Raw genomic sequence first — 27,933 nt, 5'->3', positions numbered from 1 at the left:
TCCAGTTTGAGTATTGTCCATTTACCCCCACTCTCTGTTTCCTATGCGCGAGCCAGTTTTTAACCCACGTGAATTTCACCCTCGATTCCATGGCTTGCAATTTTTCAAAGTAATCGTTCATGTGGAACCTTGTCGAATGCCTTCGGTAAATACAGATATACAATGTTGACCGGGTCATCCTTGTCTATCTGCCTATTTACTCCCTCGAAGAAGTACAGCAAGTTCGTCAAGCAAGATCTTCCTTTGCTGAAACCGTACTGGCTGGTCCTCATCAGATTGTATCCGTCAAGGTGATCAATAATGTGGTCCTTTATCAGCGTCTCTACCATCTTTCCTGGTACCGAGGTTAGACTCACTGGTCTGTAGTTTCCCGGATCTCTCCTTGAACCTTTCTTGAAGATCGGCGTAACATTCGACACTTTCTAGTCTTTTGAAATCCTTCCTGATTTGATCGACAGATTGGCTATTAGTTGAAGCAGTTCAGCTATAACCACTTTCAGTTCCTTGATTACCCTCGGATGGATACCATCTGGTCCCAGGGATTCATCATTTTTAAGCCTATCAATCTGCCTGCATACCTCTTCTAGACTGACCGTCAACCCTGTCAGTTTCCTGTCTTCGTTTCCTGCGTTTAGCCTGTCGGCTTCCAGTATATTGTGTATATCCTCTTCGGTAAATACATACGCAAAAAATGTGTTCAGTTTGTCGGCGATCACATTGTGATCACTGCTTCCCAGCGTCCCTTATACATCTTCACTTTGCGTCGTTGCTTGTATTTCATTTAGAATTAAGTCCAGAATTGCATTTCCTCTTGTATTTTCCTTGACAAGTTGTTCCAGGAAGCTATCGCCTACAGCATCCAGGAACTTGGTCTCCCTACTACAGCCGGAGGTGCCTAGGTTCCAGTCTATACCCGGATAATTGAAGTCACCCATGATAACTGCGTTGCCTTCCTTGCAGTTGTGTTTAATCTCGTCTGTCATTTCTCCATCAATTTCTTCGGACTGCCCTGGGGGTCGATAGTAGATGCTGATCTTCGTTTCCATTCAATTTGTTACATTATATTACATTAGTGACTTTTATTCTGCTATTACTTTGCAGTTCAAGGTGGATTACATAAGAGGTTATCTGGACATTTCCAGAAGAGTTACAGAGTTGAATGGGTTACTTTGGGGGACTGGTGTTTCCTGCGGTGTTAGTTTATTTTGATCGATTTCTTGAATAGCAGGGTTTTTATTTCTTTTCTGAAAGTTTTGTAGTCTGGTGTTGTGGTCAGTAGATTGGATAGTTGGCGGTCTAGTTTCACTGCCTGTACGGCCAGTAGGCCATTGTACATTGTTTTGCGTTTGACGCCTCTGATTGGGGGGTGCATGAATGGTGTTTGGGTTCTTCTTTGCCTGGTTGTGGTAGTTCGGATAAGGCAGTTGTTCTTATAAGCTGGGCTGTCTCCATTCATGGCTTTAAATAGTAGACAGTAAAATTTGAATAGTATTCTTGCTTGTATTGGGAGACAGTCGAGGTATATGATATGGTTGTATTTCTTCAGCAAATAGATCAGTTTCAGGGCTGTGTTTTGTACTGTTTGTAGTTGTTTTATCATGACTGCGGGGCAGGGGAGATAGAGGATGTTGCAGTAGTCTAGAAGTCCTAGGACTAGGGATTGGACCATGAACTGGAATTGTTTTCTGTCGAATAATTTTTGTTGATTTGTGGTTGTACGGTACAGCCTCTGCCTATCATCACTCCCAGAAGTCTTAGGGTAGATTGAATGGGGTATGTGATTGAGTTTATTACTAAGTTTGTTATGGTTGGGGTTTTTTTTTTTTTTCGAGAAGTATAAATTTTGTTTTGTCTGGGTTCAGTTTTAGTTTGTGTTTTTTCATCCATGTAGCCAATATTTCTAGTGTTCTATGTAGTGTGTCTGTCATGGAGGGTGTTGGGTGATCACAAGGAAAGAGGATGGTGATGTCGTCTGCATAGCTATAAGACGTTAAGCCTAATTTGTCTAGGTAGGTGCCAAGGGATGCAATGTAGAGATTGACTGCTTTGCATGGGATTTTAGCTATATTTGTGTGGCTGTATCGGAAAATGGGCAATTGAGGGGAAAACCACACAGTGGGCCATTTTGTGCATTGGGTCGGTAAAAGTGAAAGTTGTTAAAGCTGTGAAAACAGGTTTATCCCAGGACAAGCAGGTAGCATATTCTCACGTATGGGTAATGTCACCGACGGAGCCCTGGTACGGACCATTATAAAAGTGCATCGCCACTTTAAGACTTTAGAAAGTTTGTGATAGCCTGAACCGTGCGAGTGCCTTTCCGCCCGACGTAGGGTGCACGGTCCCTCAGTTTTTTTCATTTCTGCGGAGCTAAGAAGACGCGTTTAACGATTGTTTAACTTTTCTTGCTTTCTCGTTCTCATGGCTTTCTGACTTTTTTTCTTTAGTATTGCTTTCTTTAAAAAAAAAAAAAGGAAATCTCTTTTTAAGAACATAAGAATTGCCGCTGCTGGGTCAGACCAGTGGTCCATCTTGCCCAGCAGTCTGTTCATGTGGCGGCCCTTAGGTCAAAGATCAGTGCTCTAAATGAGTCCAGCCTCACCTGCGTTCCAGTTTAGCAGGAACTTGTCCAACTTTGTCTTGAATCCCTGGAGGGTGTTTTCCCCTATAACAGAGTGTTCCAGTTGTCTACCACTCTCTGTGTGAAGAAGAACTTCCTTACGTTTGTACAGAATCTATTCCCTTTCAGCTTTAGGGAGTGCCCTCTCGTTCTCCCTACCTTGGAGAGGGTGAACAATCTGTCTTTATCTAATAATTCTATTCCCTTCAGTATCTTGAATGTTTTGATCAAGTCCCCTCTCAGTCTCCTCTTTTCAAGGAAGAAGAGGCCCAGTTTCTCCAATCTCTCACTGTACGGCAACTCCTCCAGCCCTTTAACCATTTTAGTCGCTCTTTTCTGGACCCTTTTGAGTAGTACCGTGTCCTTCTTCATGTACGGCGACCAGTGCTGGATGCAGTACTCCAGATGAGAGCGCACCATGGCACGGTACAGTGGCATGATAACCTTCTCCGATCTGTTGTGTTCCAGTTTCTTTAATCCTTTTGAAGCCACTGCACAGTCTTCACTTTTCTTAAAAAAAAAACGTTGGGAAAGAAAGAAGCAGAAGAACAGGTTCTTCATCAACATACTTTCTCATCCTACTTTTTTGACCTTCCCCGCACCGGAGGTGTGGGGTCGGAGTTTCGACATCGGAGGATCCAGCGGCATCATATTTTTTCAGCATGATGTCGATCTCGACTCTTATACTGTTCTCGCCGACATCGCACTTCGTGACACCAGCAGTACTGTCTGCCTCCGGTGTTGTCTTGTGCTATTTGTGTAAGTGGACTTCCTCCATTGGGACTCAGATCACACTATCATTGAATCAAGTCATGCTAACCTTGAAATAGTCCTGTAAGCGCCTGCTCCTGAAATTGAGGAGTGGCTGGATTAGGCCTCATTCTCACGGGACCGGAGTGCGACATCGTGTGTACCGGTGATAATGTCAATGGTACCGGAGTTTGGATATGTCCCATACCTGTCACCTGTTCATGTGAAGTGCCTTGTCCTTGATCATCTTGTAACCGGACCTTGACACGGATGGTACTGGCGACAAAGCAAACGGTACCGGTGTTTATTCCTTCAGTCTCAAAAGCTTGAGCTCCACTTAAAGTTTAACTCATGCTACTTTTGATGCAGTCTCGTATGTGACCGGTCCCGATCTGGGGCTCGATGTCGACTTCATCTGTATGGGACAGGTCAGTGACACCGATGATACTGATGAACAGTCTACGGTACCAATGTTTTTCTTCACAACTAGGACTCAACTTCATCATACTGTTTTCATGAAGTTTCATCACCACCCGGTTCCGACCTCATCCTTATGGGACAGGAATGTGACACTCGTGGTACCGAACAATAAACTAGTGGTACCGGTGCTCTCCCTTATGCAACAGATTGATAACTTGCTATGGGAGGAATTAGGTGTTTATGTCTTTTTTTCCTGTATCCACTTAGTGCCTGCAAAGCAGTACTATCAGTATTTACCCTAATGCGAAAGATACACAACTTGCTTGGGGAATAATTGAATGAGCATTTTCTGATGCTGGTGTTGACCAAAATTTTTGCCGTTGTCGACATCGATTCTTCCGGTGCCACTCCGGTCTGAACTGGCAACACCAGTTGCATCTGCAGTGGAGTTGCCATCGGTGCCACCACTTCTTGTCAAAGACTTAAAACTGATGACTTGCTGATGTTTCAAGTTTCAAGTTTATTAGGATTTTTATATACCGCCTATCAAGGTTATCTAAGCGGTTTTACAATCAGGTACTCAAGCATTTTCCCTATCTATCCCGGTGGGCTCACAATCTATCTAACGTACCTGATACCGGTCTTCTTCCATGATGCTACTATTTCTTCAGCTTTGACTTCAGCTGCCCACAGCATTGTTTTCCGCTGCCTGACTTTGCTTCTTTAGTCTTAACAAATTTTTTTAGGGAACTATTAACATTTTTTCCCTTTTTAAAGGAGATTTTTCTCTTTAGAGTCTCAAATTTTTCCCTTTTCAGGGGTTTCTATGAGACTATATGAATTACTAGTGTAATCTACCTTGAAGAAGTCTTCAGGATCTAGTGTATGTATACCTGCTGGTGAGTGCAATATTCAAGTCATGTCATCCTTTTTTGACATATTTCTTTGGAGCATATCCTCAAAATTTCTACTGTACATTGAATTGATACACAGTGTCATCTTCTGCTGCTTGACTCTACCTTCTCAGTACAGTGATACCTCGGTTTACGAGTGCACCGGTTTGCGAGTGTTTTGCAAGACGAGCAAAACATTTGTAAACTTGGTGCCTCGTAAATTGAGCGTGCCTCGATTTGCGAGCGCCCCCCCCTGCGAACCGGCACCCTCCCCCCACGATCCGGCACTCCCCACCGCCATCCGGCCCCCCCCCGCCATCATCGGGCACCTCCCCGCCGCAACCTGAGGTCCCCCCAACCCACCCGAACCCTCTTCTTACTTTGATGTAGCCTTCGCACCGGCACCAGCATGTCCTGTGCTAGTGCCGGTGCCCGAAGATCTGCCTCCTGTGCTGGGTCTTGAGCATGTGCGCATGCTCAAGGCCTGAGAGTTCATGTCGAACGTGAACTCTCACGTCATACGTGAACTCTCAGGCCTTGAGCATGTGCATATGCTCAAAGCCCAGAACAGGAGGCAGATCTTCGGGCACTGGAACCAACGCACAGGACATGCTAGTGCCGGTGCCGGTGCGGAGGCTATATCAAAGTAAGAATTGGGTTCGGGTGGGTTGGGCGCGGCAGGGGGGGGTGCCCGATGGCGGCGGGAGGGTGCCCGATGGCGGTGGGGGGGTGCCCAATCGCAGGGGGGAGGGTGCCGGTTCACGGTAGGGAGCCCTCGGGGGGAGCAATGCTGGTTCTTGTGGGGGGGAAGCAGCGCTGTTGGCCTCGGGGGGGAGGGTGGAGGGTGGGAACCTATCAAAGCGAGTTTCCATTATTTCCTATGGGGAAACTCGCTTTGATAAATGAGCATTTTGGATTACGAGCATGCTCCTGGAACGGATTATGCTCGTAATCCAAGGTACCACTGTACTTACATTCTATTAGAAGCAATACTGACGGGAACTAACAATGGTGGAGAGCCTATCAGTTAGCTTTCCCGTCATTATAGTTTTGTCCTTGATTTTGCTGTGATACAGGATCAACCAGGTGCATTTGTTTCTCATTCCACTGTTCCACTAATGTTGTAGGGTCTCTGCTTGGGAATATTCAGACTATTCCTCAGTTCCCTACATTCCTTTATACTTTATACCGGAGGATAAATTTTCTTCTCCTTGTTTTCATCGCAGCATTTTTTCCTTTTTTATGTTTTGAGTCCTTTAACCTTTTGGCCTAGGGATTTTTGTCTTTCTGCCGCTATCCGGCTCTTGACATCCTTCATTTCTAGGGGTGTGGAGATTTTTTCTCCTTCCCACTTGATTGGTTTTCATACCTTTTGGTTCTGCTGTTGTTTTCGCTTTTTGGATTTCAGGGAAGTCTCTTTTTTCCTTTCATTCCTTAGAGCTTCCTGTATGTGCTTGCGCTTTTCAGTCACCTAGCACAGTTTGCACTATCAGGCCCTTCTTATGGCCTCGCATCCTTTTTGCGTTTTGTGAGTCCACTGCTCTGCCATCTTCGGATTTTTCTTTTCCAGTACGACTACTACACTTCAGTTTTGACGGTGATTCTACCAAGGGTCTCCAGAATTTGCCCTTTTTCTCTACTGAAAGCATTTCTTCTTCTGAACTTGCTCTCTTTTGCTGTTCACAATTTGAATATTTTTTTGCATGGCACTTGAAGATTTTCAGGTCACATGACTTCTCTGTGTCTTGAAACACTACTACCAAGACTTTTCCACTGTCCATGTGACACCACTGTCCATGTGACACCACTGGCAAGACTACTTCTTTGCACTCCTCAGTGGACCCTTGCTTCTCAATGGTCTCAAGCGACGGATCGTCTCTCACAACATATATCTGTGCCATCATTTCTTTTGCAGTCACTTCAATGGTGGATGACCTCTTCCAATCTCTCCAGAGGTCTCCTTTTTCACTTACCCCCTCATCACAAGGTCATCATGATCTATACATCCCCTTATGCCTGGGGGGTTTCATATGGACAATCTTCAGACTCAGGGTCTTTGGAAGTCAAGAAGCGGACATCTCACATCAATTTCCTGGAGCTCAGGGTGATTTTTTTATGTCCTCAAGTCGTTCCATCATCTTCTATGGCCCCAAGTTGTCCTCATTTGCACAATCAAGTAGAGATGTACTGCATCATCAAACAAGGAGGTATGGGCTCTCTCCTGTTATGTCAGGAGGTCCAAAAGTTCTGGAATTGGGCAACCATTTGCACCTAATGGCTGTCTACATTCAAGGGGAGAACAATTCCCTATCAGACAACCTCATCAGAATTCTTTACCCTCACACAGGGACTCTCAACTCTGCAACTCCCCAGTTCATCTTTGCTCAATGGGGCCCCCCACAAGTGGATTTGTTTACATCTCCTCACAATCATCAGTTGCCCCAGTTTTGCTCTGGGCTTTACTCTCCTCTCCGCCTGGATGCAGATGCCTTTCTCCTGGATTGGACAGGCCTATGTCTATATGCATTTTCCCCAATCCCTCTCATCTTGGGAGCTCTATTCAAGCTCAAGAGTAAAGCGGCCACCAGGATTCTTATTGTTCCCCGGTGGTCAAGGCAACATTGGTTCTCCCTTCTACTTCAACTCAGTTCCAGGGAGCCCCACTTACCTCGGCTTCAGAAAATCACTCAAAACTTACCTATTCAGCAAACAAGACCCCCTAAGGGTCCCCCCCAGATTTCATTACACTTCGTCTCCCCCTACTCCGCCCCCCCCCCCGCTCTTCTCCTCCTCCATGATAGCTTCTCTATTCCCGATCTTCCCCTATCTCCCCTCCTCCTCTATCAAGTTTGGTTAAAATTTGTTATTTCTGATAAATTGTTGTAAATCTTCTTGTCAACGCGGATCCTAATCTAACTGATGTAAACCGCCTAGAACTCGCCAGGTATGGCGGTATATAAGAATAAAATTATTATTATTCCAGTATTTCCTACTCTGCTTACTCAATCAGGAATCTCTTCTGCATCCCAACCTGCCATCACTACACCTGTCAACTTGGGTTCTCTCAGGCTGAATCCATCTACCTTAATTTCCTCTCAGCCTATTCGACAAATTTTTGATGCATCCAGGAAACCAGCCACTCAACAATGTTATAAATGAAAGTGGACTAGGTTCTCTTCCTGGTGTCTCCTTTATCATCACGATCCAACTTATCAGTGGATTTGGTGTTGGATTCTCTGCTTCATCTATCTGATTCTGGTCTCAAATCTACATCTGTTAAAGTCCATCTCAGTGCTTTTACAGCTTTTCACATGCCAGTCACAGGAACACCTCTTACTGCTCATCTTTTGATCTCCAGAGTCATAATAGGGCTTTTCAATGTCAAACCACCTCTTCAGTCCCCACCTGTTGTCTGGGACCTTAATGTGGTATTTTCCAGGTTGATGAAGCCACATTTGAACCAATGGACACAGCTCAGCTCAAGTTTCTCACCTGGAATGTGGTCTTCTTTATTACTCTCATCTCTGCCAGGAGGGTCCATGAGTTACAAGCCTGGGTAGTAGATCCACCCTCTACAGTTTTCATGATAACAAAGGGGTTCTACATACACATCCAAAGTTTCTTCCAAAAGTTGTCACTGAACTTCATCTTAATCAGTCAATTGTTCTCTAGTGTTTTCCCCTAAGCCTCATTCTCATGCAGGAGAAACCGCTTTACATACTTTGGACTGTAAACGGGCTTTGGTCTATTATATTAACCGGACAAAGCCACATCACACATCTTCTCAACTGTTCCTCTCTTTTGATCCAAACAAGTTAGAGCATTCTGTTTCCAAGAGAACGATTTCCATCTGGCTGACTGCCTGCATCTCGTTCGGTTATACCCAGACTGGACTGGCACTAGAGAGTCACAGTCCATAAAATAAGAGCTATGGCAGCTTCCGTGGCTTTCCTCAGATCTACTCCCATTGAGGAAACCTGTAAAACTGCCACCTGGTCCTCAGTTCATACATTCACTTCTCACTATTGTGTGGAATCTTTCTCTAGATGGGATGGGCACTTTGGCCAATCTGTATTTTAAAATTTATTTGCCTAAAGCAGGGGTGTCAAAGTTCCTCCTCGAGGGCCGGAATCCAGTCGGGTTTTCTGGATTTCCCCAATGAATATGCATTGAAAGCAGTGCATGCAAATAGATCTCATGCAGATTCATTGGGGAAATCCTGAAAACCCGACTGGATTCTGGCCCTCGAGGACCGACTTTGACACCTGTGGCCTAAAGGCCAACGCTCCCACCATCCCAGTTCTGTTAGCTGTGACAAACCCAAGTCCATTTCGGGTCTTGTCTTTAACAAACCTGAATCCGTCCCGGGTTTTGTTCCAGAAATGAAAAGAAAACACACTGAGCCTAGATGTAAGAGAGCTGATCAGGTGGCATGCCAATTGACAGAGCTAGCTGACTACTGCTCAGATAGTGAAATGAGGTCAAAGGAGGCCTGGCAAGAAAGGGATAGGCAAGAAAGCTGTACCCAGTTTAAACCAGTTCCTGCCACTGTTAGAGGTTTGCTACCTTTGGAGCAGCTTGTGCCTGTTAGAACTAGGGCTAGAAAGATCTCTACCAGTAATCATAGGGAGCAGGCTAGTATGGGGAAAGCCCTTCCCACACCCAGTCTGAGGGGGAGTGGCTCTCCACAGGATAAAACGTGTCTCTTCGGAACAGGAAGGGGAAGGAGGTTAACAGAAGAGAAGCAGCCAGGAGAGAGGCAACCAAGTTCCTCTCTTCCCTGCCAACGGTGTCTGGGATTCTCTCTCTGAGCTTTGGGAGCAGGATCTTGAGGAAGCCATGGACATTCAAGAAAGCTGGGTAGGAGTTGAGTCTTACCCCATAGCCATGGAAGTACAGTGAAACACTGGAGTTTTGAGCTCCCAGATAATCTGTATTTTTTGTGCATGAGTTTAGGTTCTCTCTTTAGGAATTAACTTTGCATCTTACCTTGAAACCTTGAGGTTTGTTGCCTTAAAACGTGTGTATGATTTTCCAGCTACTTGCCAAGCTAGGCAATTACATTACTCCTTCTCAGCTGTGTATGGTTGCTACAGCAACATTTCAGGGGGGACTGATATATGAGACTGGTATTTAACCAGGACAGTGATTGTATATGCTAACTTCACTATGGGCAAGCCTGAGATAAGTTTATAATACCCATGTCTCTGAGCACTTTTCTGTGCCTGGGAAAATAATTGAAGTTCCAGAAAAAGTATGCTAAAGTGGAAACTGTGTGCTTTGCTACTCAAACTGCTGGGAGGTTTTTCCGTTTCTTTCTTGTCTTTTTCTTAGTCAGTAACAGCCCAATTTCAAGCAGTGTTTTTTGTTTTGTATGAACTGTGAGTAAATCCTGCAAGGATAGAATATAACTGCTCTGGTGAAGAGGACTGAGTTAACTTACCTTGATAAAGCCCAGATGCAGGGGACTGCGCTTAGTCTAATGCTGCCAAACTGAAGCACCCTGATGGTGATGTTTTGGATTTTTTTATATGATTTCATGAAATGTATGTTTTCTTGCAACTACCAGGCTGAAGCCTGTATTTTGATTTACTGGGCCAGTGGCCAGAATAAAATGTTTGTTTTTGCCATATCTGACTGGACCTAATTACCTTGCATACCCATTAGGCAGATACCTTGCCTGAATCAAGTCCTGAAGGGTCCTTTAGTGGTAAGGGACACGCTGGGTCAGGGGTTAAGTCACTTTCCCGTAGGCTCGCTGCGCATTTCAGGAGTGTGGGTGTGACATAGCTTGGAGGTCACCCATACGTGAGAATATGCTACCTGCTTGTCCTAGAATATAGCACAGTTACTTACCATAATAGGTGTTATCTAGGCACAGCAGGCAGATATTCTCACAACCCACCCACCTCCCCAGGTTGGCTTCTTAGATGGCTTATCTTAACTGAGGGACTGCGCACCCTATATCGGGCGGGAAGGCATTCGCGCATGCGCAGTTTAGGCTATCACGAACTTTCTAAAGTTTTAAAGCGGTGATGCACTTTTAAAGTGGTCCATACCGAGGCTCCATCGGTGATGTCACCCATATGTGAGAATATCTGCCTGCTGTCCCTGGATAACACCTGTTACGGTAAGTAACTATGCGTTAGTGACGATCCCTGACTTCAGTGCATCTAACCCTTTATGCCTAAAGTTAGGTGCAGATACCTCTATTTTATAATTATGCATAAATTTTGAGGAATGCCTCCAGTAGTATAATGGGTACACCCATGACCATCCCATTTTTGCATCCCTTTTTGGCTCTGTGTATAAATTTTAGGTGCAGGATATATGCATAAATTTAAATTAAAAGCAATTAAGGCTAATAATAGGCTGTTAAAAAGTCAATTATCATTGCTAATTGGTTCATTATCCAGTTAAGTTGCATGTGCACATTGGGCATGTGCCTACATTTGTGTGTGCAGCTCAAAGCTTCATTTATAGAATTTGTGGGTATGTGCTCAATGGTCTTTAGAAAAAGTCCCTAAATGTAGTCAATCAATGATGAATACAAGTATTATGATAACTAGCTAAATTTGAATGTCTGCTCCAGTTTAGGCCTTTAAGGAAGTCAGATTTTAAAAGGATACATTTTCCTGGATAAAACCCAATTTTAGCATAGTTAATCCATTGACCATAAGTGAACAGCATGTTAAAATGCAATTATAATAAGTGCACCAAAACATTTGTATGTTAACTTCAATAAATCAGACCCGGTGATAATTATAAGAGCAAGTGAAAGTACCTTAAAAATAACCTAACTCAAGTCAATATCAAGCAAATAAATATATGAACAAGTTCATTTCCTGAATTTCCAAAAGTCATGAAGCATATTTTCAAGGATATGAAATTAATTTAAAAAATTTTACCTGTAAGAAATCCTTGAGGGAAAAAGAACCCAGATATCCAAAATGACTTAGGCTGACCACGTCTTATCCATGTCTAAAAAGATAATTAACATATTTTACATTTTTGTTGTGATGTCAAAACCAATGTCCGGGAGATGTTATAAAATAATAGTCAAAAATATGTAATCCATATACAGATATGCTCTCCAAAACAGACTATATATCTATCTCTATATATATCTCTCTCTATATCTATCTATCTATCTATCTTTCATTAGATTGATATGGTAGAGCCAATAAGAGTTGTTTGTGACCCAAGTGGCCCTGAGGTCCAATATTTAACAGGCAGCAGTCTTGGGTTTTTCTCACCAGCAATGTCATAAATTAAATCAAAGACACAGTTCAAAATGTTTGTGCTTTGGAGCAGGACCACCAAATGTGATAAAAAGTGCCCCTTTCACCACAAGTATGCCAGTAGTATAATACGTACACCTCATGTCAAACTGATTGACAGATGAGATTAGATAAGGAGCGACCAATCAGCAATCACTTCCAGGGGCCAGGGAGAGATGGGTCAGGGAGAGATGGTAGAAGGGGTGAGAAGAAGGGAGAGATGGATATGGAGGGGCAAAATAGAAAGAGAGAGAGATGGATTTGCTGGAGATGGCAAAATGTGGAAAGGGAAGGAGATTCAGGGGAGGAGACAGAAGGGGGAGGAAAGATGGACTACTCAGGGAGAGCAGAGGAGGAAGAGAAGAGATGGACAGGGAAAGGAGGAGGGGATATGGACTCGGGTCCAGAAGGAGGTTGGGAGGAGAGATGTCAGATTTGGGAGGAGGGAGGAAGGGCAGAAAGGAGAGATGTTGGACTTGTGGGAGGGAGAGAGAAGGAAAGAGAATAAGAAAATGCTGGGTTACAAGGGTAGAGAAAGCAACAAAGAGGGGAGATGCTACAAATGGTGGATCCATGTAGAAGAGTTGTCAAGGAGATGAATGAGCAGAATGAGCATATGAGGATAGAAATGTGGTAATGGGAAATAGATAAAAGAGAATAGGAGGATGAGAAATGTGAAAGCTAGGGGATGAGAGAAGGAGATAGAAACTTGATTAGATAAAAAGTGAAAAGGAATACAATGTTCCCTCTAAGCAGCATGGTTGCACATCTTTTGAAAGCAGGCTACGCAGCCAGCACACCAGAACCTCTGACCATACTCTCCTGCTGCTGCGGCTTTGTGAAGAAAGAAGTGTGGCTGGAAGGAAGGAGGAGGCCTACTTGGATGTCTTAGAGCCAGCCAGAACACAGGTACATACCCTTGGGAGGGGGCATGAACTTGGGACAAGGGAGAGAGGGAAAGAGATGCGTTGGGTCACAGAAGGAAAGGATGGAGGGAGAGGGGTGCGTTGGGACACAGAAGGGAGGGGAAGGGTGCACTGAGACAAGGAAAGGAGTGTGAATTTATGACAAAGGAAGGAAGGAGGGGACATGAACTTGGGACACGAGAGGGAGGGAAGGGGCATGACCTTGAGACATAAGAAGGAAGAATGAAGGGAGGGAAAGAGATGCTGAAGTGGGGGAGGGAATAGAAAGGGAGAATTGTTGAACATAGATGTTAGAGGGAAAGAGATGGTGTACATGGGGAAAGGAAGAAAGATGAGAATTGTTGGATATGGAGCTAGGAGAGGAATGAGGCTGAGAGAGACGAGAGAGAAATGTTGGATGTGGTGGAGAGGGAACAGTGGGACAGATGGAAAGGGATGCAAGAGTGAGGAATGTTAGACATGGTGGCGGAGGGAATGGAGGAAAAGATGTGGCATGGTGCTGGAGAGGGGGATAGAAGGAGAAATGTTAGGCAAAGGGCTGGTGGGCAGGGGCAAAAGATGTTGCACACAGTTCAGGAGATAAGAGAGGGAAAAATGTTGGATGTAGCAATAAAGGGAGTTGGAGAAATGCACCCGGGATCCCTCCCAGGATCCCTTCCTCCCTCTGATGAAATTCTGCAAGTGCCAGATATGGTTCGCATAAATAGTTGAATCTAGGCCAGCACAGAAGGAGGAAATGACCCAATGTGCAGCTGGTCTCTACTGCCTGTATCTGCATTAAATTCTGCACAGCATGTACAGAATTCTATGCGTCCTGAGGGGGTGAAGAATTCTGCACAAATTCAGCACTTGCAGAATTCTGCCAGGAGTAAAGTGCACTCATGCTAACTGCAATGTACAATCCATGCCAGGGGTGGGCAACTCCGGTCCTCGAGGGCTGGAATCCAGTTGGGTTTTCAGGATTTCCCCAATGAATATGCATTGAAAGCAGTGCATGCAAATAGATCTCATGCATATTCATTAGGGAAATCCTGAAAACCCGACTGGATACCAGCCCTCGAGGACTGGAGTTGCCCACCCCTGGTCCATGCCCATTCTTTACCCATTACCTACCCCCTTCCTTGGCACTGTATAATACATGAATTAGCACGTTCTGTTATGCCAGTGCAGAAACAGTGCAAACTGCTTAATGTACTTTATAAAAGAACCCCTTAATAAGTTATTTCTGATGAAATAACTACAAACTCTTTTTGACTCTGAGGGAATCCTATAGAACCCTTAAGTTACTTACTTCTACAAATGTTGTCCTCAATGTAAGATCTTTTACCCATGATCCTAAAGGTTTCAGTGAAGGGTATGCTGCATTGGCCCAAAGCTCTGGAACTTGGTTGTTAAGAAAACTTTGGTATATTCTCTCCATCTCTTCAGACATCACCACAAATCCCGCAATAGCTTTGATAAGAGTTTTTAATGAGTTCTGCATTAAGAAAGGAAAGATTGATGATGCTTATGTTTATTGATATTTGATTATCGCTCTATCTTGGAGAAGTACAGGGCAATATGCAATTTAAAAAAAAAAAAATCAGGCACTCTAAGTATGCTGCTCTAGAAATAAAAATTAACATATACATTTTTTCAATACTAATTCCATGTAATCTTTCTTTGGAATTTCAGAGAAAATCAGAAAGATAAATGTGATATCATTATAGAAAGAAAATCACATGCCATTTTCTTTGGTTAATTCTCATGGACCATTGACAAATTTTTCTATTTTTCCAGTTTGTGCTTTTCTGCAATACATGACACTGAATTTTAAGTTCAATCTTTTTATTAATGTTTTCAACAAAACATAGTAAAACAATAAGTAACATAATATAGCAACGCAAGTTATAATCCTTAAACTATAGTCATAAACTTGCAGTGTATCTTCTACAGAAGATGAACAGGGATAGCAGGTGTGTAAATCAAGGCGATATCCACATTCAGAGATGTCATATAAAATAAGCTATATAGCATTTGGAAAGATTATATAGTATAAATTACATGAAGGCGTAAAGAAGCTTCTATTAATGTATACAAGTTAAGATAAACAATATTCTATAACAGGAGTCCACACTTTAAGGAAAGTTGGCAGTGAGTTAGTTTTTTCTGCTGCCACTTTCTCATATTTAGAGTATAAGCATACTGAATTCCACCAGTGGGCATGAGTAAGAGTAGAGAAATCTTTCCAGCATGACAGGATAGATTTAAAGGCAATAAGCAGTAAACATGATAACAGTCTGGCCTCAAATTTATCTAACTGCGCTTTAACCGCACATGCTCCATATATGATTTTCTGATATGAGATAGCCTCATTGATAGGAAGGATCTTACACACAGTAACCCAAACCTCTCTCCAAAAATGCTGTAAAAAGGGACACTGAAAAAGCATATGGCTATAAGTACCAACGCTCTGCATACAGGGCCAACACTTATCTGATAGTGAAGAGTTCATTTTGTGTAGTTTACATGGAGTCCAGTACACTCTATGAAAAAGAAAAAGCACCAACTGCAGCATCGCCGAGGATTTCAGCGCTTTGAGGTACGTCAGCCAAATGGTTTCCCAATCAGATATTGAATCTACGGAAGGCATGTCATGGGCCCAAACATCATAGAGGGCTAAGGGAGGGGGAAATTTCTTTGTGTGCAACAGTTTATACCAACGAGATGCTTGACCTGGTTGTGATTGAATCATATTCACCCATTGAAGTATGGTGGGCTGATCTGAAGAAAGAGTAGTCTGTTTCAAATGAGCAGTTATGCAGTGCGTCAATTGCAGCCACTTATAGTATTGAGAAAGAGTCAATCCATAAACTTCTGCCAGCTTTTCATAGGCAATGAAGCGATCATCGGTTCTTAATTGCTGAATGGACCATAATCCAAGACGACGCCAGGATTGCAATTCTAAATATTGACCTTGAATCTTCAAATGTGGATTGCGCCATATAGGAGAGCTCATGGTATTATGCCAGGAAAGAGGAGCATGATCATCCAGGATTTGAATGGCAGTCTTTGTTGCAAAGATTATAGGGTTCAGTTTCTTACCAGAGTCATGTCGCATAAAAGATACATATTTTAAATGATGCACACCAAAGATTTGCTTCAGGTAAGAGAGGGGCAGCGTTTGGTGCCGAGCACCAGAAAAACAAGCGGAGGGAAGAGGAGACAGGGCTCGGGGAAGCGGCGAGAGTTCGCTCCGCCCCCCCCAACGCGTCAGAGCCAGCGCCGGACTCCCCCTTGAAAGGGGAGGAGCCAACGCGGCACACGCGGTGCTTTGAGAGAGGAAAGAGCAGCGAACCTGAAGATTTGCTTCAGGTAAGAGAGGGGCAGCGTTTGGTGCCGAGCACCAGAAAAACAAGCGGAGGGAAGAGGAGACAGGGCTCGGGGAAGCGGCGAGAGTTCGCCCCGCCCCCCCCAACGCGTCAGAGCCAGCGCCGGTCTCCCCCTTGAAAGGGGAGGAGCCAACGCGGCACACGCGGTGCTTTGAGAGAGGAAAGAGCAGCGAACCTGAAGATTTGCTTCAGGTAAGAGAGGGGCAGCGTTTGGTGCCGAGCACCAGAAAAACAAGCGGAGGGAAGAGGAGACAGGGCTCGGGGAAGCGGCGAGAGTTCGCTCCGCCCCCCCCAACGCGTCAGAGCCAGCGCCGGACTCCCCCTTGAAAGGGGAGGAGCCAACGCGGCACACGCGGTGCTTTGAGAGAGGAAAGAGCAGCGAACCTGAAGATTTGCTTCAGGTAAGAGAGGGGCAGCGTTTGGTGCCGAGCACCAGAAAAACAAGCGGAGGGAAGAGGAGACAGGGCTCGGGGAAGCGGCGAGAGTTCGCTCCGCCCCCCCCAACGCGTCAGAGCCAGCGCCGGACTCCCCCTTGAAAGGGGAGGAGCCAACGCGGCACACGCGGTGCTTTGAGAGAGGAAAGAGCAGCGAACCTGAAGATTTGCTTCAGGTAAGAGAGGGGCAGCGTTTGGTGCCGAGCACCAGAAAAACAAGCGGAGGGAAGAGGAGACAGGGCTCGGGGAAGCGGCGAGAGTTCGCTCCGCCCCCCCCAACGCGTCAGAGCCAGCGCCGGACTCCCCCTTGAAAGGGGAGGAGCCAACGCGGCACACGCGGTGCTTTGAGAGCGGAAAGAGCAGCGAACCTGAAGATTTGCTTCAGGTAAGAGAGGGGCAGCGTTTGGTGCCGAGCACCAGAAAAACAAGCGGAGGGAAGAGGAGACAGGGCTCGGGGAAGCGGCGAGAGTTCGCTCCGCCCCCCCCAACGCGTCAGAGCCAGCGCCGGACTCCCCCTTGAAAGGGGAGGAGCCAACGGCGCCTAGCCGTTCGGCGCCAGGCGAAGGCGTGCGGCAAAGGCGCTCGCCTTAGCAAGAGCGCCTTTGCAAAGGAGCCTGCAGAAGGAGCCAGGAAGCAAGGCCGACTAACAGGGAGCCCCAATGCGTAAGTAACATCCAGTTATTGTTCTACTGATCTTTTGTTTGTTGTTTATTATTATCTAGTCACACAACACACCGAGAGACAAGCACTCTCAAACAGCTCAACAGCACCAACACAACCAAGACCAGCGATCAATAAGAGGACTGCTATCAAGAGGGCAGGACACACACAACTGAGAAGGAGAGCAAGACATGAGCGCCCACGGAAGCCAGAAGATGAGCTTTCCAGTATTCTGCACCGGCTGCAGTATGTATGACTACCTCCCCTCGGGGACTAGGGCATACATTTGCAGCCGATGTGAGGAGCTGGACAGCCTGAAACTGCAAGTTCGGCTGCTGGAGGGAACTGTGATGGAACTCGAAGAACTCCTTGCCAGGAAGGAGGAAAACTGCATACAGGAGAAGTTGCTAGGGGAGCCCGACACCGGCGAAGGGATCGTGGAACTGGAAAGATTCATCGAGGAAGCCCATCAGCAACACGTAGAAATCCCAGGTCTGGAAAGCTGTACCCTGGATACCCAGAAAGACGGACTGGAAGAGAGGAGAGAAGACACACATGCAAATCCAGAAAAAACCGAAGATGAGGTAGGAGACATCCACACACAAGAAGGAAGAGAGAAAACACAGGGAGAGGTCCCCCCATCTGAAGAGACGAAAACGAAAACAAATTCAAGAGTAGCTCCGGAAGAAGAAGATTGGCCCTATACCGTAGACGTGGACTTACGACCCCCAAGGAACCCTCGAATTAAGAAGATGGGGATCATCGTAGGTGACTCCATTATACGTCACGTGGACAGCCACACCGCAGGAGGAAGAGAGGACAGAATCGTCACCTGTCTGCCTGGAGCAAGAGTCAAGGATGTGGCCAACAGGATCTCCAGAATCATAGACAGCGCAGGGGGAGAGGATACTGCTGTGCTCATCCACGTGGGAACAAATGATGTGAGCGGACGGAAGTATGACAGGGAAGAGATGAAGGGCCAGCTCCGCTCACTTGGAAGATTGCTGAAGATCAGGGAGGTGAGGGTGGCCTTCTCCGAGATCCTCCCAGTACCAAGAGCGGATGGAAAGAGACAAGGGGAATTGCAAGCTATTAACGCCTGGATGAGACGATGGTGCGAAGAAGAAGGCTTTGACTTCGTGCGCAACTGGACGGCGTTCTGGGGAAAAAGCAAGTACTACAGAAAGGACGGACTACACCTCAACAAGGAAGGAGCAAGAGTATTGGCGAGCAACTTGAAGAGGGCCATCGAGAAGGCTTTAAACTAATAAATAGGGGAAAGCCGACAGTCGACCACCAGTCGATGGTACGGACAACAGGATGCCCCGATGAAGGATCAATGGGCTACTACTCATACACAGGAGAGGACGAACTCACAGCAAATAAGGAAGACAAGGCAGGAAGGGACAACTCAGACACAGGAGGGGATGACCGCACAGCAAATAAGGGAGACAACACTGGAGCGGTTAAGGAGACCGTGAAAGAAACAGTAGGGACAGCAAAGAGCAGAAAGTCCAAAAAAGTAACTCGAAGAGAACTCAAATGTATGTATACCAATGCTAGAAGTCTAGGAAACAAAATGGGGGAACTAGAGACAATAGCAAGAAATGATAAGTTGGAAATCATTGGCATAACAGAAACATGGTGGAATGAAGAAAACAAATGGGACACAGTACTTCAGGGATACAAACTATATAGAAGAGATCGAGTAGGGCAGAAAGGTGGAGGTATTGCCCTATATGTTCAGGAAGGAGTAGAATCTGTTGAAGTGGCTACGACGGAAACGAAAGAGAAGCTAGAGTCCCTCTGGGTCAAGATTCCTGGCCAAAACAGTGCAGACACGAAAATTGGCCTTTTCTATCGTCCCCCGGGACAGGCGGATGAAACTGACTCTGAAATGATAGAGGAAATCAAACGAGAATGCAAGACGGGCAATGTAATAATATTGGGAGACTTCAATTTCCCGAGGATAGACTGGAAACTAGGAACCTCCAACTGCGGCAATGAGGTCAAGTTCCTGGAGGCGCTAGGGGATTGCTTCCTGGAACAAATGGTAAAAGAGCCGACAAGAGGCAACGCCACCCTGGACTTGGTGCTAAATGGCCTCACGGGACCGACAAAAGAAGTAGAAGTTACGGCACCGCTGGGGACGAGCGATCACAATGTGATCATCTTTAAGCTTGACATCGGGAATAGAAAAAGTGCCAAAACCTTAACCAAAACCTTTAACTTTAAAAAGGGCAAATACGATTGCATGAGAGCCATGGTGAAACAACGACTCAAAAAAAAGGTGGATAAACTTGAAACAGTAGAGCAGGCATGGTCCCTACTGAAAACAACTATCACAGAAGCACAAAACCTATACATTCCGAGGATCTCCAAAGAAAGGAGAACAAAGGGTAAGGGAGAACCAGCATGGCTTACCAGACAGGTGAGGGAAACCATACAAGAAAAGAAGGACTCTTTCAAAAAATGGAAACACATGAAAACAACCGAAGCATGGAACAAACATAAAGATGATCAGAAGAAATGTCACAGGGCGGTGAGGGATGCCAAAAAGGACTATGAAGAAAAAATAGCGCAAGAGGCCAAAAACTTCAAGCCCTTCTTTAGATATGTGAAAGGAAAAAAACCCGCAAAAGAGGCGGTGGGACCCCTGGACGATCAGGGAAGAAAAGGGTACATTAAGGAAGATAAACAAATTGCGGACAAACTAAATTCCTTCTTTGCGTCCGTCTTTACGGAGGAGGATACCGCAAAAATACCAGAAACTGTGAAAGTGTTTACTGGAGTAATAGAAGACATCCTCACCACAGTTGAAGTAGATTTGGACCAGATATACTACCAGATCGACAAACTTAAAAGTGACAAATCCCCTGGACCGGATGGAATTCACCCGAGAGTCTTAAAGGAATTGAAGGTTGAAATCGGAGAGTTATTGCAAAAACTCGCCAATCTGACAATCAGAACTGGACAGATACCAGATGACTGGAAGATAGCGAACGTCACGCCAATTTTCAAAAAGGGATCAAGAGGAGAACCGGGCAACTACAGACCTGTGAGCCTTACGTCTGTCCCTGGAAAGATGGTTGAAGCACTGATCAAGGATAGCATAGTCCGGCACTTAGATATACACGAATTGCTGAAACCCAGTCAACATGGGTTCAGGAAAGGGAAATCATGTTTAACGAATTTGCTTCAATTTTTTGAGACCGTGAACAAGCAAATTGATAGTGGAATGCCGGTGGACATAATATATTTGGACTTCCAGAAGGCATTCGACAAAGTTCCGCATGAAAGACTTCTCAGGAAACTACAATGCCATGGAATAGAGGGAGATATACACAGGTGGATAGGCAAATGGCTGGAAAACAGGAAGCAGAGAGTGGGCATAAATGGGAAGTTCTCAGACTGGGAGAAAGTGACTAGTGGTGTGCCCCAGGGCTCGGTACTTGGGCCGATCCTATTTAACATTTATATCAATGACCTTGAAGACGGAATATCCAGTGAGATCATTAAGTTTGCAGACGACACAAAGCTATGCCGGACAATCAGAACGCAGAAAGATAGAGAAGAACTCCAGAGCGACTTGTATCAGTTAGAGAAATGGGCAGAGAAATGGCAGATGAAGTTCAACGTGGAGAAATGCAAAGTAATGCATTTAGGCAGTAAGAATAAGGAACACGAGTATAGAATGTCAGGAGCAACTCTGGGTAAGAGCGAACAAGAAAGGGACCTGGGTGTACTGATAAATAGGACCCTGAAGCCGTCGGCACAATGTGCGGCAGCGGCAAAGAAAGCGAACAGAATGTTAGGAATGATAAAGAAAGGAATCACGAGCAGATCGGAGAAAGTCATAATGCCGCTTTATAGAGCAATGGTCAGACCACACTTGGAATACTGTGTCCAACATTGGTCTCCCAAACTAAAGAGGGATATAAAACTGCTGGAGAGGGTGCAGAGACGAGCAACGAAGCTAATAAGAGGTATGGAGAACTTGGAATATGAGGAACGACTCAAGAAACTAGGACTGTTCTCCCTTGAGAAGAGGAGGCTGCGAGGGGACATGATAGAGACGTTCAAAATACTGAAAGACATCGATAAAATAGAGCAGAAAAACAAATTATTTACACTGTCCAACGTGACACGGACAAGAGGACATGGTTTAAAGCTAAGGGGGGACAAGTCCAGGACAAATGTCAGGAGGTTCTGCTTTACGCAGCGAGTGGTGAACGCCTGGAATGCTCTTCCACAGGAGGTTATTAAGGAATCCACTATGCTAGGATTCAAAGGCAAATTAGATGCACATCTCCTTATGAGAGGCATAGAGGGATATGGGTGGTAAAACTACATCAGGTGTATACCTGACTGGGCCTCCGCGTGTGCGGATCGCCGGACTCGATGGACCATGGGTCTGATCCGGTGATGGCAGTTCTTATGTTCTTATGTTCTTATGTTCAAACAGTTTACGTTCCAACTTCAACCAGATGGGGAGATGTTCTTCCAGAGGCTTTACCAGCCATTGGGAGCCTTGTCTACAAAGAAAGGCCAGATGGTAGCTATATAAATCGGGAAAGTTTACCCCTCCGTTTTCTTTCGAACATTTCAGCTTTTTTAAAGCAATGCGCGGGATTTTCTTATTCCAGAGATACTGGGCCATGAGTGATTCAAATTTCTTATAGTCCGCTGGAGAGAACAGCACAGGGATCATAGATAATATATCTTCAGTGAGTCCAGACGACCCCGCCAGGATAATTTCAGGGGTGACCAACGGGAAGTAGTGGTACTAATTATTTGTAGGATGAGTGATGAGTTGAAAGACAAAGTTTCCTCAAGAGATACTCCAAAATATATTCCTAAGTATTTTAGTTTTTCTGGAGCGTATTTCAGGTTCAAGGCTTTGATAATGTCTCCACAAGGTGAACCAGTCAGAGACATGACCTCTGTTTTAGAATTGTTCAGCTTATATCCAGATACTGATGAGTAAATAGATATGGATTGGATAACAGAAGGTAACGAGTCTAGAGATGTATATATATGCCGTCATCTTAATATGTAAGTCGTCAATGCAGAGACCTGTTACGGAGTAATCAGATCTAATGGCAAGGAGTAAAGGTTCCAAGGCCAGGTTAAATAATAGTGGAGACAGGGGGCAACCCTGTCGAGTGCCTCTAGATGGTATGAAGGCCTCGGAGAAGACATCATTTATGCGAAGTCGAGTGGACGGATTAGAGTATAAGACTTTGACCATACGAACAAAGTCGTCATGAAAGCCAAACCATGACAATACCTGGAACTGGAAAGGCCATTCCACGCGATCAAAGGCCTTCTCGGCGTCTAGCGACATGGTCACTCCATTCGGCATATGTGAGGGAGCTAAAGATAACACATAGGAGAAGAGTCGAGTGTTGTCGCTGGATAACCTGCCTTGCAGAAAGCCCGTTTGTTCCATGCTAATTAATCTTGGTAATACCAGTTGTAATCTTGAAGCGAGTATTTTCGCAAACAGCTTAGCATCAGTATTAATGAGAGAAAGAGGACAATAATTTTGTACATACATTGGATTCTTATCTGGTTTTGGGATGACAATGATCACCGCCTCCGTAAACGAGCCCTTAGCAAAACCTTGATTAATAAGGGTCTTAAAGTAGTCCAGTAGCAACGGGAGGAGAAGTGTTTGAAACGCGAGGTAGAATTCTACCGGTAGGCCATCCAGTCCCGGAGTTTTGCATTTAGCCATGGAGTGCAAGGTTTCGGTGAGCTGAGTCAACTGAATAGGTTGAGTGAGAAGGTTATTGTCCTTAACGTCCAATTTTGGACCACTGATATTATGTAAATATTCGCGGATCTGAATTGGATCTGGAGATTTCGTAGAATAAAGCTTCTTATAATATGCTTGAAAATGATTGCAGATGGCCGAGCTGTCAGTCAGAGTAACATCAGTGTCTGTTCTAAGGGCAGGAATTTGAGTCCTCTCCGATTTGATCTTCAGGTAGTTAGCGAGATGATGGCCAGCCTTATTATTAGTGGCATAATAATTAGCTGCTTGTAAGAAGACCTCTGCTGAGGCTACATTGCTGAGTTTAAGATTATAGTCATAACGAAGTTTGCCGAGTTGTTCATTAATAGTTGGGTTCGTGAGGTCTGCAAAGTATACATTTTCCAGTACGGATATCTGACTCTCTAGTTCCTGCAGACGTTTTTTATCTTCTTTCTTTTTTTTCGATGCATGAGCATTGATCTGACCTCTTATATATGATTTAAAAGCATCCCAAGTGATTTGTCACGATGTGTCGCAAACAGGATTGAGATCAAAAAATTCACGGATATGGTGATTTACCGTATTTTCACGCATATAATGCGTGCGTTATACACGATTTTAAAAACCGTGCATAACCTTGCACGTTATACGCGTGAGCGCGTTGTACAAATTTTTTTTTTACATAGTTCCCCCCGACGTCCGATTCACCCCCTCACAGGACCGCTCGCACCCCCACCCCGAAGGACCGCTTGCACGCACCCGCACCCCCACCCCGAAGGACCGCTCGCACGCACTCCCACCCGTACCCGCACCCCTACCCTGAAGGACCGCTCGCACCCCCACAGCCTCCCGACCCCCCCCATCATGTAGACGCTCCTACTGGTGTCCTGCTGCTTCCTCTTGGCGGTCCCGGCCCTTCTGTGAGCCCTACGCCTGCGCTGCTTCCTCTTCCGGCGGTCCCGCCCTTTTTCTGATGTCAGAGAAAGAGTGGGACCGCCGGAAGAGGAAGCAGTGCAGGCGCAGGGCTCACAGAAGGGCCGGGACCGCCAAGAGGAAGCAGCAGGACACCAGTAGGAGCGTCTAAATGATGGGGGGGGGTCGAGAGGCTGTGGGGGTGCGAGCGGTCCTTCAGGGTGGGGGTGCGGGTGGGAGTGCGTGCAAGCGGCCCTTCGGGCTGGGGGTGCGTGTGCGTGCGAGCGGTCCTTCGGGGTGGGGGTGCGAGTGGTCCTGCGGGGGGGGGGTGAATCGGACGTCGGGGGGGGCATCAGGCTTTCAGGGTGGGGACAGGACTTCAAGGGGGAGAGGAGAGTCGGGGCGGGCGAAAGGAGAGTCGGGGTGGCCAGAGGAGAGTTGGGGCGGGCAAAAGGAGAGTCGGGCGGCGACGGGAGAGTTGGGGCAGCATGCGCAGTATATGGGTGTGCGCAGTATACAAAAATTTTTTTACATATATTTCTGTTTCCACGCGCTATACCTGTGTGCGGGTTTTCTACGTGAAAATACGGTACATGTTCCACAAATAACAGGTCTGATAACAAAGAAGAGTTAAACCTCCACAGCTTCTGCAGTTTGGTCGAGAGAAGGCCATTAAAAGATACTGTAATGGCTGAGTGGTCCGATACTGATAATGTTAAAATGTCTGAAGATCCTAGTTTCTCTACCAGAGAGTAACTTATTAAGAAGAAATCAATATGGGAGTAGGAAGCATGGGGCGGGGAGAAAAAGGTAAATGAAGAGTCATCTTTGTGCAGCAGCCGCCATGGATCTAACAATTTCAGCTGGAAAAGTAAGTCCTGCAGGCAGTGCCAGGCCTTGGATTTTTTATATGGCACAGTAGATTTCCTATCTTTTTCTGGGCACAATATAAGATTGAAATCACCACTCAACAAGTAAGGCTGATCAATGTTGGAGCCAATGTCAGAAGCGAGTTTTCCAAAAAAATTCAGGGCAGTCTTGATTCGGAGCATAGATGTTATAGATGGAGAGGTGGGTATTGCCAATAAGCAAGTTAACTTTCAGCCTGCGGCCCTCCATGTCATGTGCCGAGGAAACGATTTGAATATCTTGACGCATCCTGACCAGAGTAATAACTCCATTCTTCCTACCCAAAGAAGGAGAAAATAGTGGCGCATGGGCCCACGAAGGTGTTATCTTTGAGGCTTCCAAGGCAGATAGATGAGTCTCTTGATATAGGATAATGTCAGGCTGGTGCTGTTCAGTATAGCGAATTATTTTGAGGCGTTTTACTGGGTTATTGAAGCCCTTTACGTTCAAGGAGAAACAGGTTAAAGACATACAAATGGTATATAGAGAAGCATCAACAGGATAATGAAAAAACATGTTCGTGCAGTAATATAAGTGAACATCACCAGATTGGTATACAACAGAGAAAATGAACCTGCATTAGCTGACTTAAGAAACACTGCAGCTGCAAACATAACCTTAGCAAGTGATCCTAGCATACTGTGGGTCAGTGAGCTGAAGGGAAAGAAGACATAACAGTAATCCTCCAGGCAATGCTAGTAAGAGTTACAGAGCATCTAAGATATGGCATAATAATGTTAAGCTGGTATACATAAGACTATCAGGTTTTATCAATCAATGTTGGGCACACTGATTCAATGAAATCAGCCAGATCAGAAGGAGTTTGGAAGTCCTTAGTCACGTTGTTGTGAGTTACCCGGAGATGAGCAGGGTAGAACATTCCAAACTTGGCCCCGATATTCTTGAGCTGAGGGCGGTAGGATAGAAGCAGCTTCCGTCGTTTGGCAGTTTCCTTCGCTAGATCAGGCAGGATGAGGATCTTATTCCCTTCAAAAGTGAGTGGAGCATGCAGTTTTGCATGCTGCATGATTTTGAGCACTTGGTGGTGTTTCAAAAGGGATACCAGAAAAGGCCTGGGGTACTTCTTATGAATTGTGTTCGGTTGAGGCAGGCGAAATGCATTATCAAAGTCAATTTTGAAGTCGTCGTTCATCTTTAGCAGCTGGGGGAGAAGAGCCGCCAGAAAATCCACGAGATCGCAGGCCTCCCGTCTCTCTGGTAGCCCGAGAAGACGGAAACCATTCTGATGCGTGTGATTGTCTGCGGCCTCAAGCGCCCGTTCAAGTGCGGGGAAGCGGGCAGTCTGCTTTAAGAACATAAGAACATAAGAATTTGCTTCCGCTGGGTCAGACCAGAGGTCCATCACGCCCAGCAGTCCGCACCCGCGGCGGCCCATCAGGTCCATGACCTGTCATGTTATCTTGATTTAGCCCTATAGCCCCCTTGTTTTTATCTATACTCTTTCCATACTCTTATCTACCCTTATCTGTATCCCTCAATCCCACTATCCTTCAGGAATCCATCCAATCCCTCTTTGAATCCCCGTAGTGTACTCTGCCCGACCACTTCCTCCGGGAGCGCGTTCTATGTGTCCACAACCCTCTGTGTGAAGAAGAACCTCCTGGCATTTGTTCTAAACTTCTCCCCTTCCAGTTTCTCTGAGTGCCCTCTTGTGCTTGTGGTTCCCCGTAGTTTGAAGAATCTATCCTTGTCTACCTTCTCCATGCCCTTCATGATCTTGAAAGTTTCTATCATGTCCCCCCTAAGCCTCCTCTTTTCCAGGGAGAAGAGCCCCAGCTTGTCCAGCCTGTCAGCGTATGAACAGTCCTCCATACCATTTATCATTTTCGTAGCTCTTCTCTGGACCTTCTCAAGTATCGCCATGTCTTTCTTGAAGTAAGGCAACCAATATTGGACGCAGTACTCTAGATGCGGGCGCACCATTGCACGATACAGTGGCATGATGACTTCCTTCGTCCTGGTTGTAATTCCCTTCTGATGCCCAGCATTCTGTTAGCTTTCTTCGAGGCCGCTGCACATTGCGCTGATGATTTCATGGTTGTATCCACTAGCACACCCAAGTCTTTTGAAGATGTTTAATAGAAGATTCTGCCCCCACGGTTCTAGCCTCAAGGGACACAAATTTCGATTGCGCCGTGGCGAATTCCTCCTTTAATGAGGCTATATCCAATCGCATGTCATTAATATCTTGCCTGGTGTCCATGAGGAGCTCCCGTATAGAACACAGCACATCTAAGATGGCGGAGGAGGCTGCGTCGTCGGGCTTAGGAGCGCCAGATTTTACAGGGGAAGCAGGCTCCGCACTCTTGCGCTTGGAAGGTTTGCCCGATGCCATGATGTAGTGTGAAAGTTCGCCTCTAATTAGAGCACACTCTAGTTAGGCTGCAGTGCAAAAAGATGCTGCTTTGAGGCAAAAGTTAAGTCTCACCGCCGGAGCACGTACTGTTGACAACCTAACCCATCGAGCTCGTTAGCGCCCCCCTCTATGACACTGAATTTTAAAAGCTATTCCCCCCTTTTAAAAAACTGTAGCATGGTGTTTAGTGCTGGCCGCGGAATTATGTGAGCGTTGGAGCTATTACCACCAAGGCCGGCATTAAAAACTGCACTATGGTTATGTAAAAAGGGGGGGGGGAGGGGGGATTATGTTATTTCCAAACTCAAAATACTATCACTTTCTTAATTTTCTATATGTGCAATTTTCAAACCTAGATCTTAAATAAGAAAAAGTAATGCTTGGCTATCCTCAAATATAGTATTTGAGAATTTCTCAGATCTCCTAGCTAATACTGGTGTTGCATTTGCTCCATAATATGTGTAATGGGAAAATTTTTTTGGGTTTGCTTATGTTTGGTTTAATCATTTATTTAGTACTTTTTCAGATTTCTTGATTAAGAAGATGTTCTATTAATAAGAAAATTACATTGCTTGCAAAATATTTTGATGTTCTGCATTTTCAAATACTGGTTCAAGCATTAC

General features: G+C 45.5%; 1 protein-coding gene across 1 annotated transcript in view; it reads right to left on the bottom strand.

The window, feature by feature from the left end:
* LOC117347325 (dynein heavy chain 6, axonemal-like) overlaps window positions 1-27,933 on the bottom strand; it is a 2,502,256-nt gene that overhangs the window by 74,560 nt on the left and 2,399,763 nt on the right. The window contains 2 exon segments of the mRNA XM_033918113.1: window positions 11,589-11,661; window positions 14,178-14,363. Coding sequence (XP_033774004.1) covers window positions 11,589-11,661; window positions 14,178-14,363 — 259 coding nt within the window.

This window comes from Geotrypetes seraphini, chromosome 1, assembly GCF_902459505.1.
Source record: "Geotrypetes seraphini chromosome 1, aGeoSer1.1, whole genome shotgun sequence".
In the NCBI taxonomy this organism is placed as follows: Eukaryota; Metazoa; Chordata; class Amphibia; order Gymnophiona; family Dermophiidae; genus Geotrypetes; species Geotrypetes seraphini.
The sequence above is the reverse complement of the archived record's forward strand: the minus strand, read 5'-3'. Positions and strand labels throughout refer to the sequence as shown.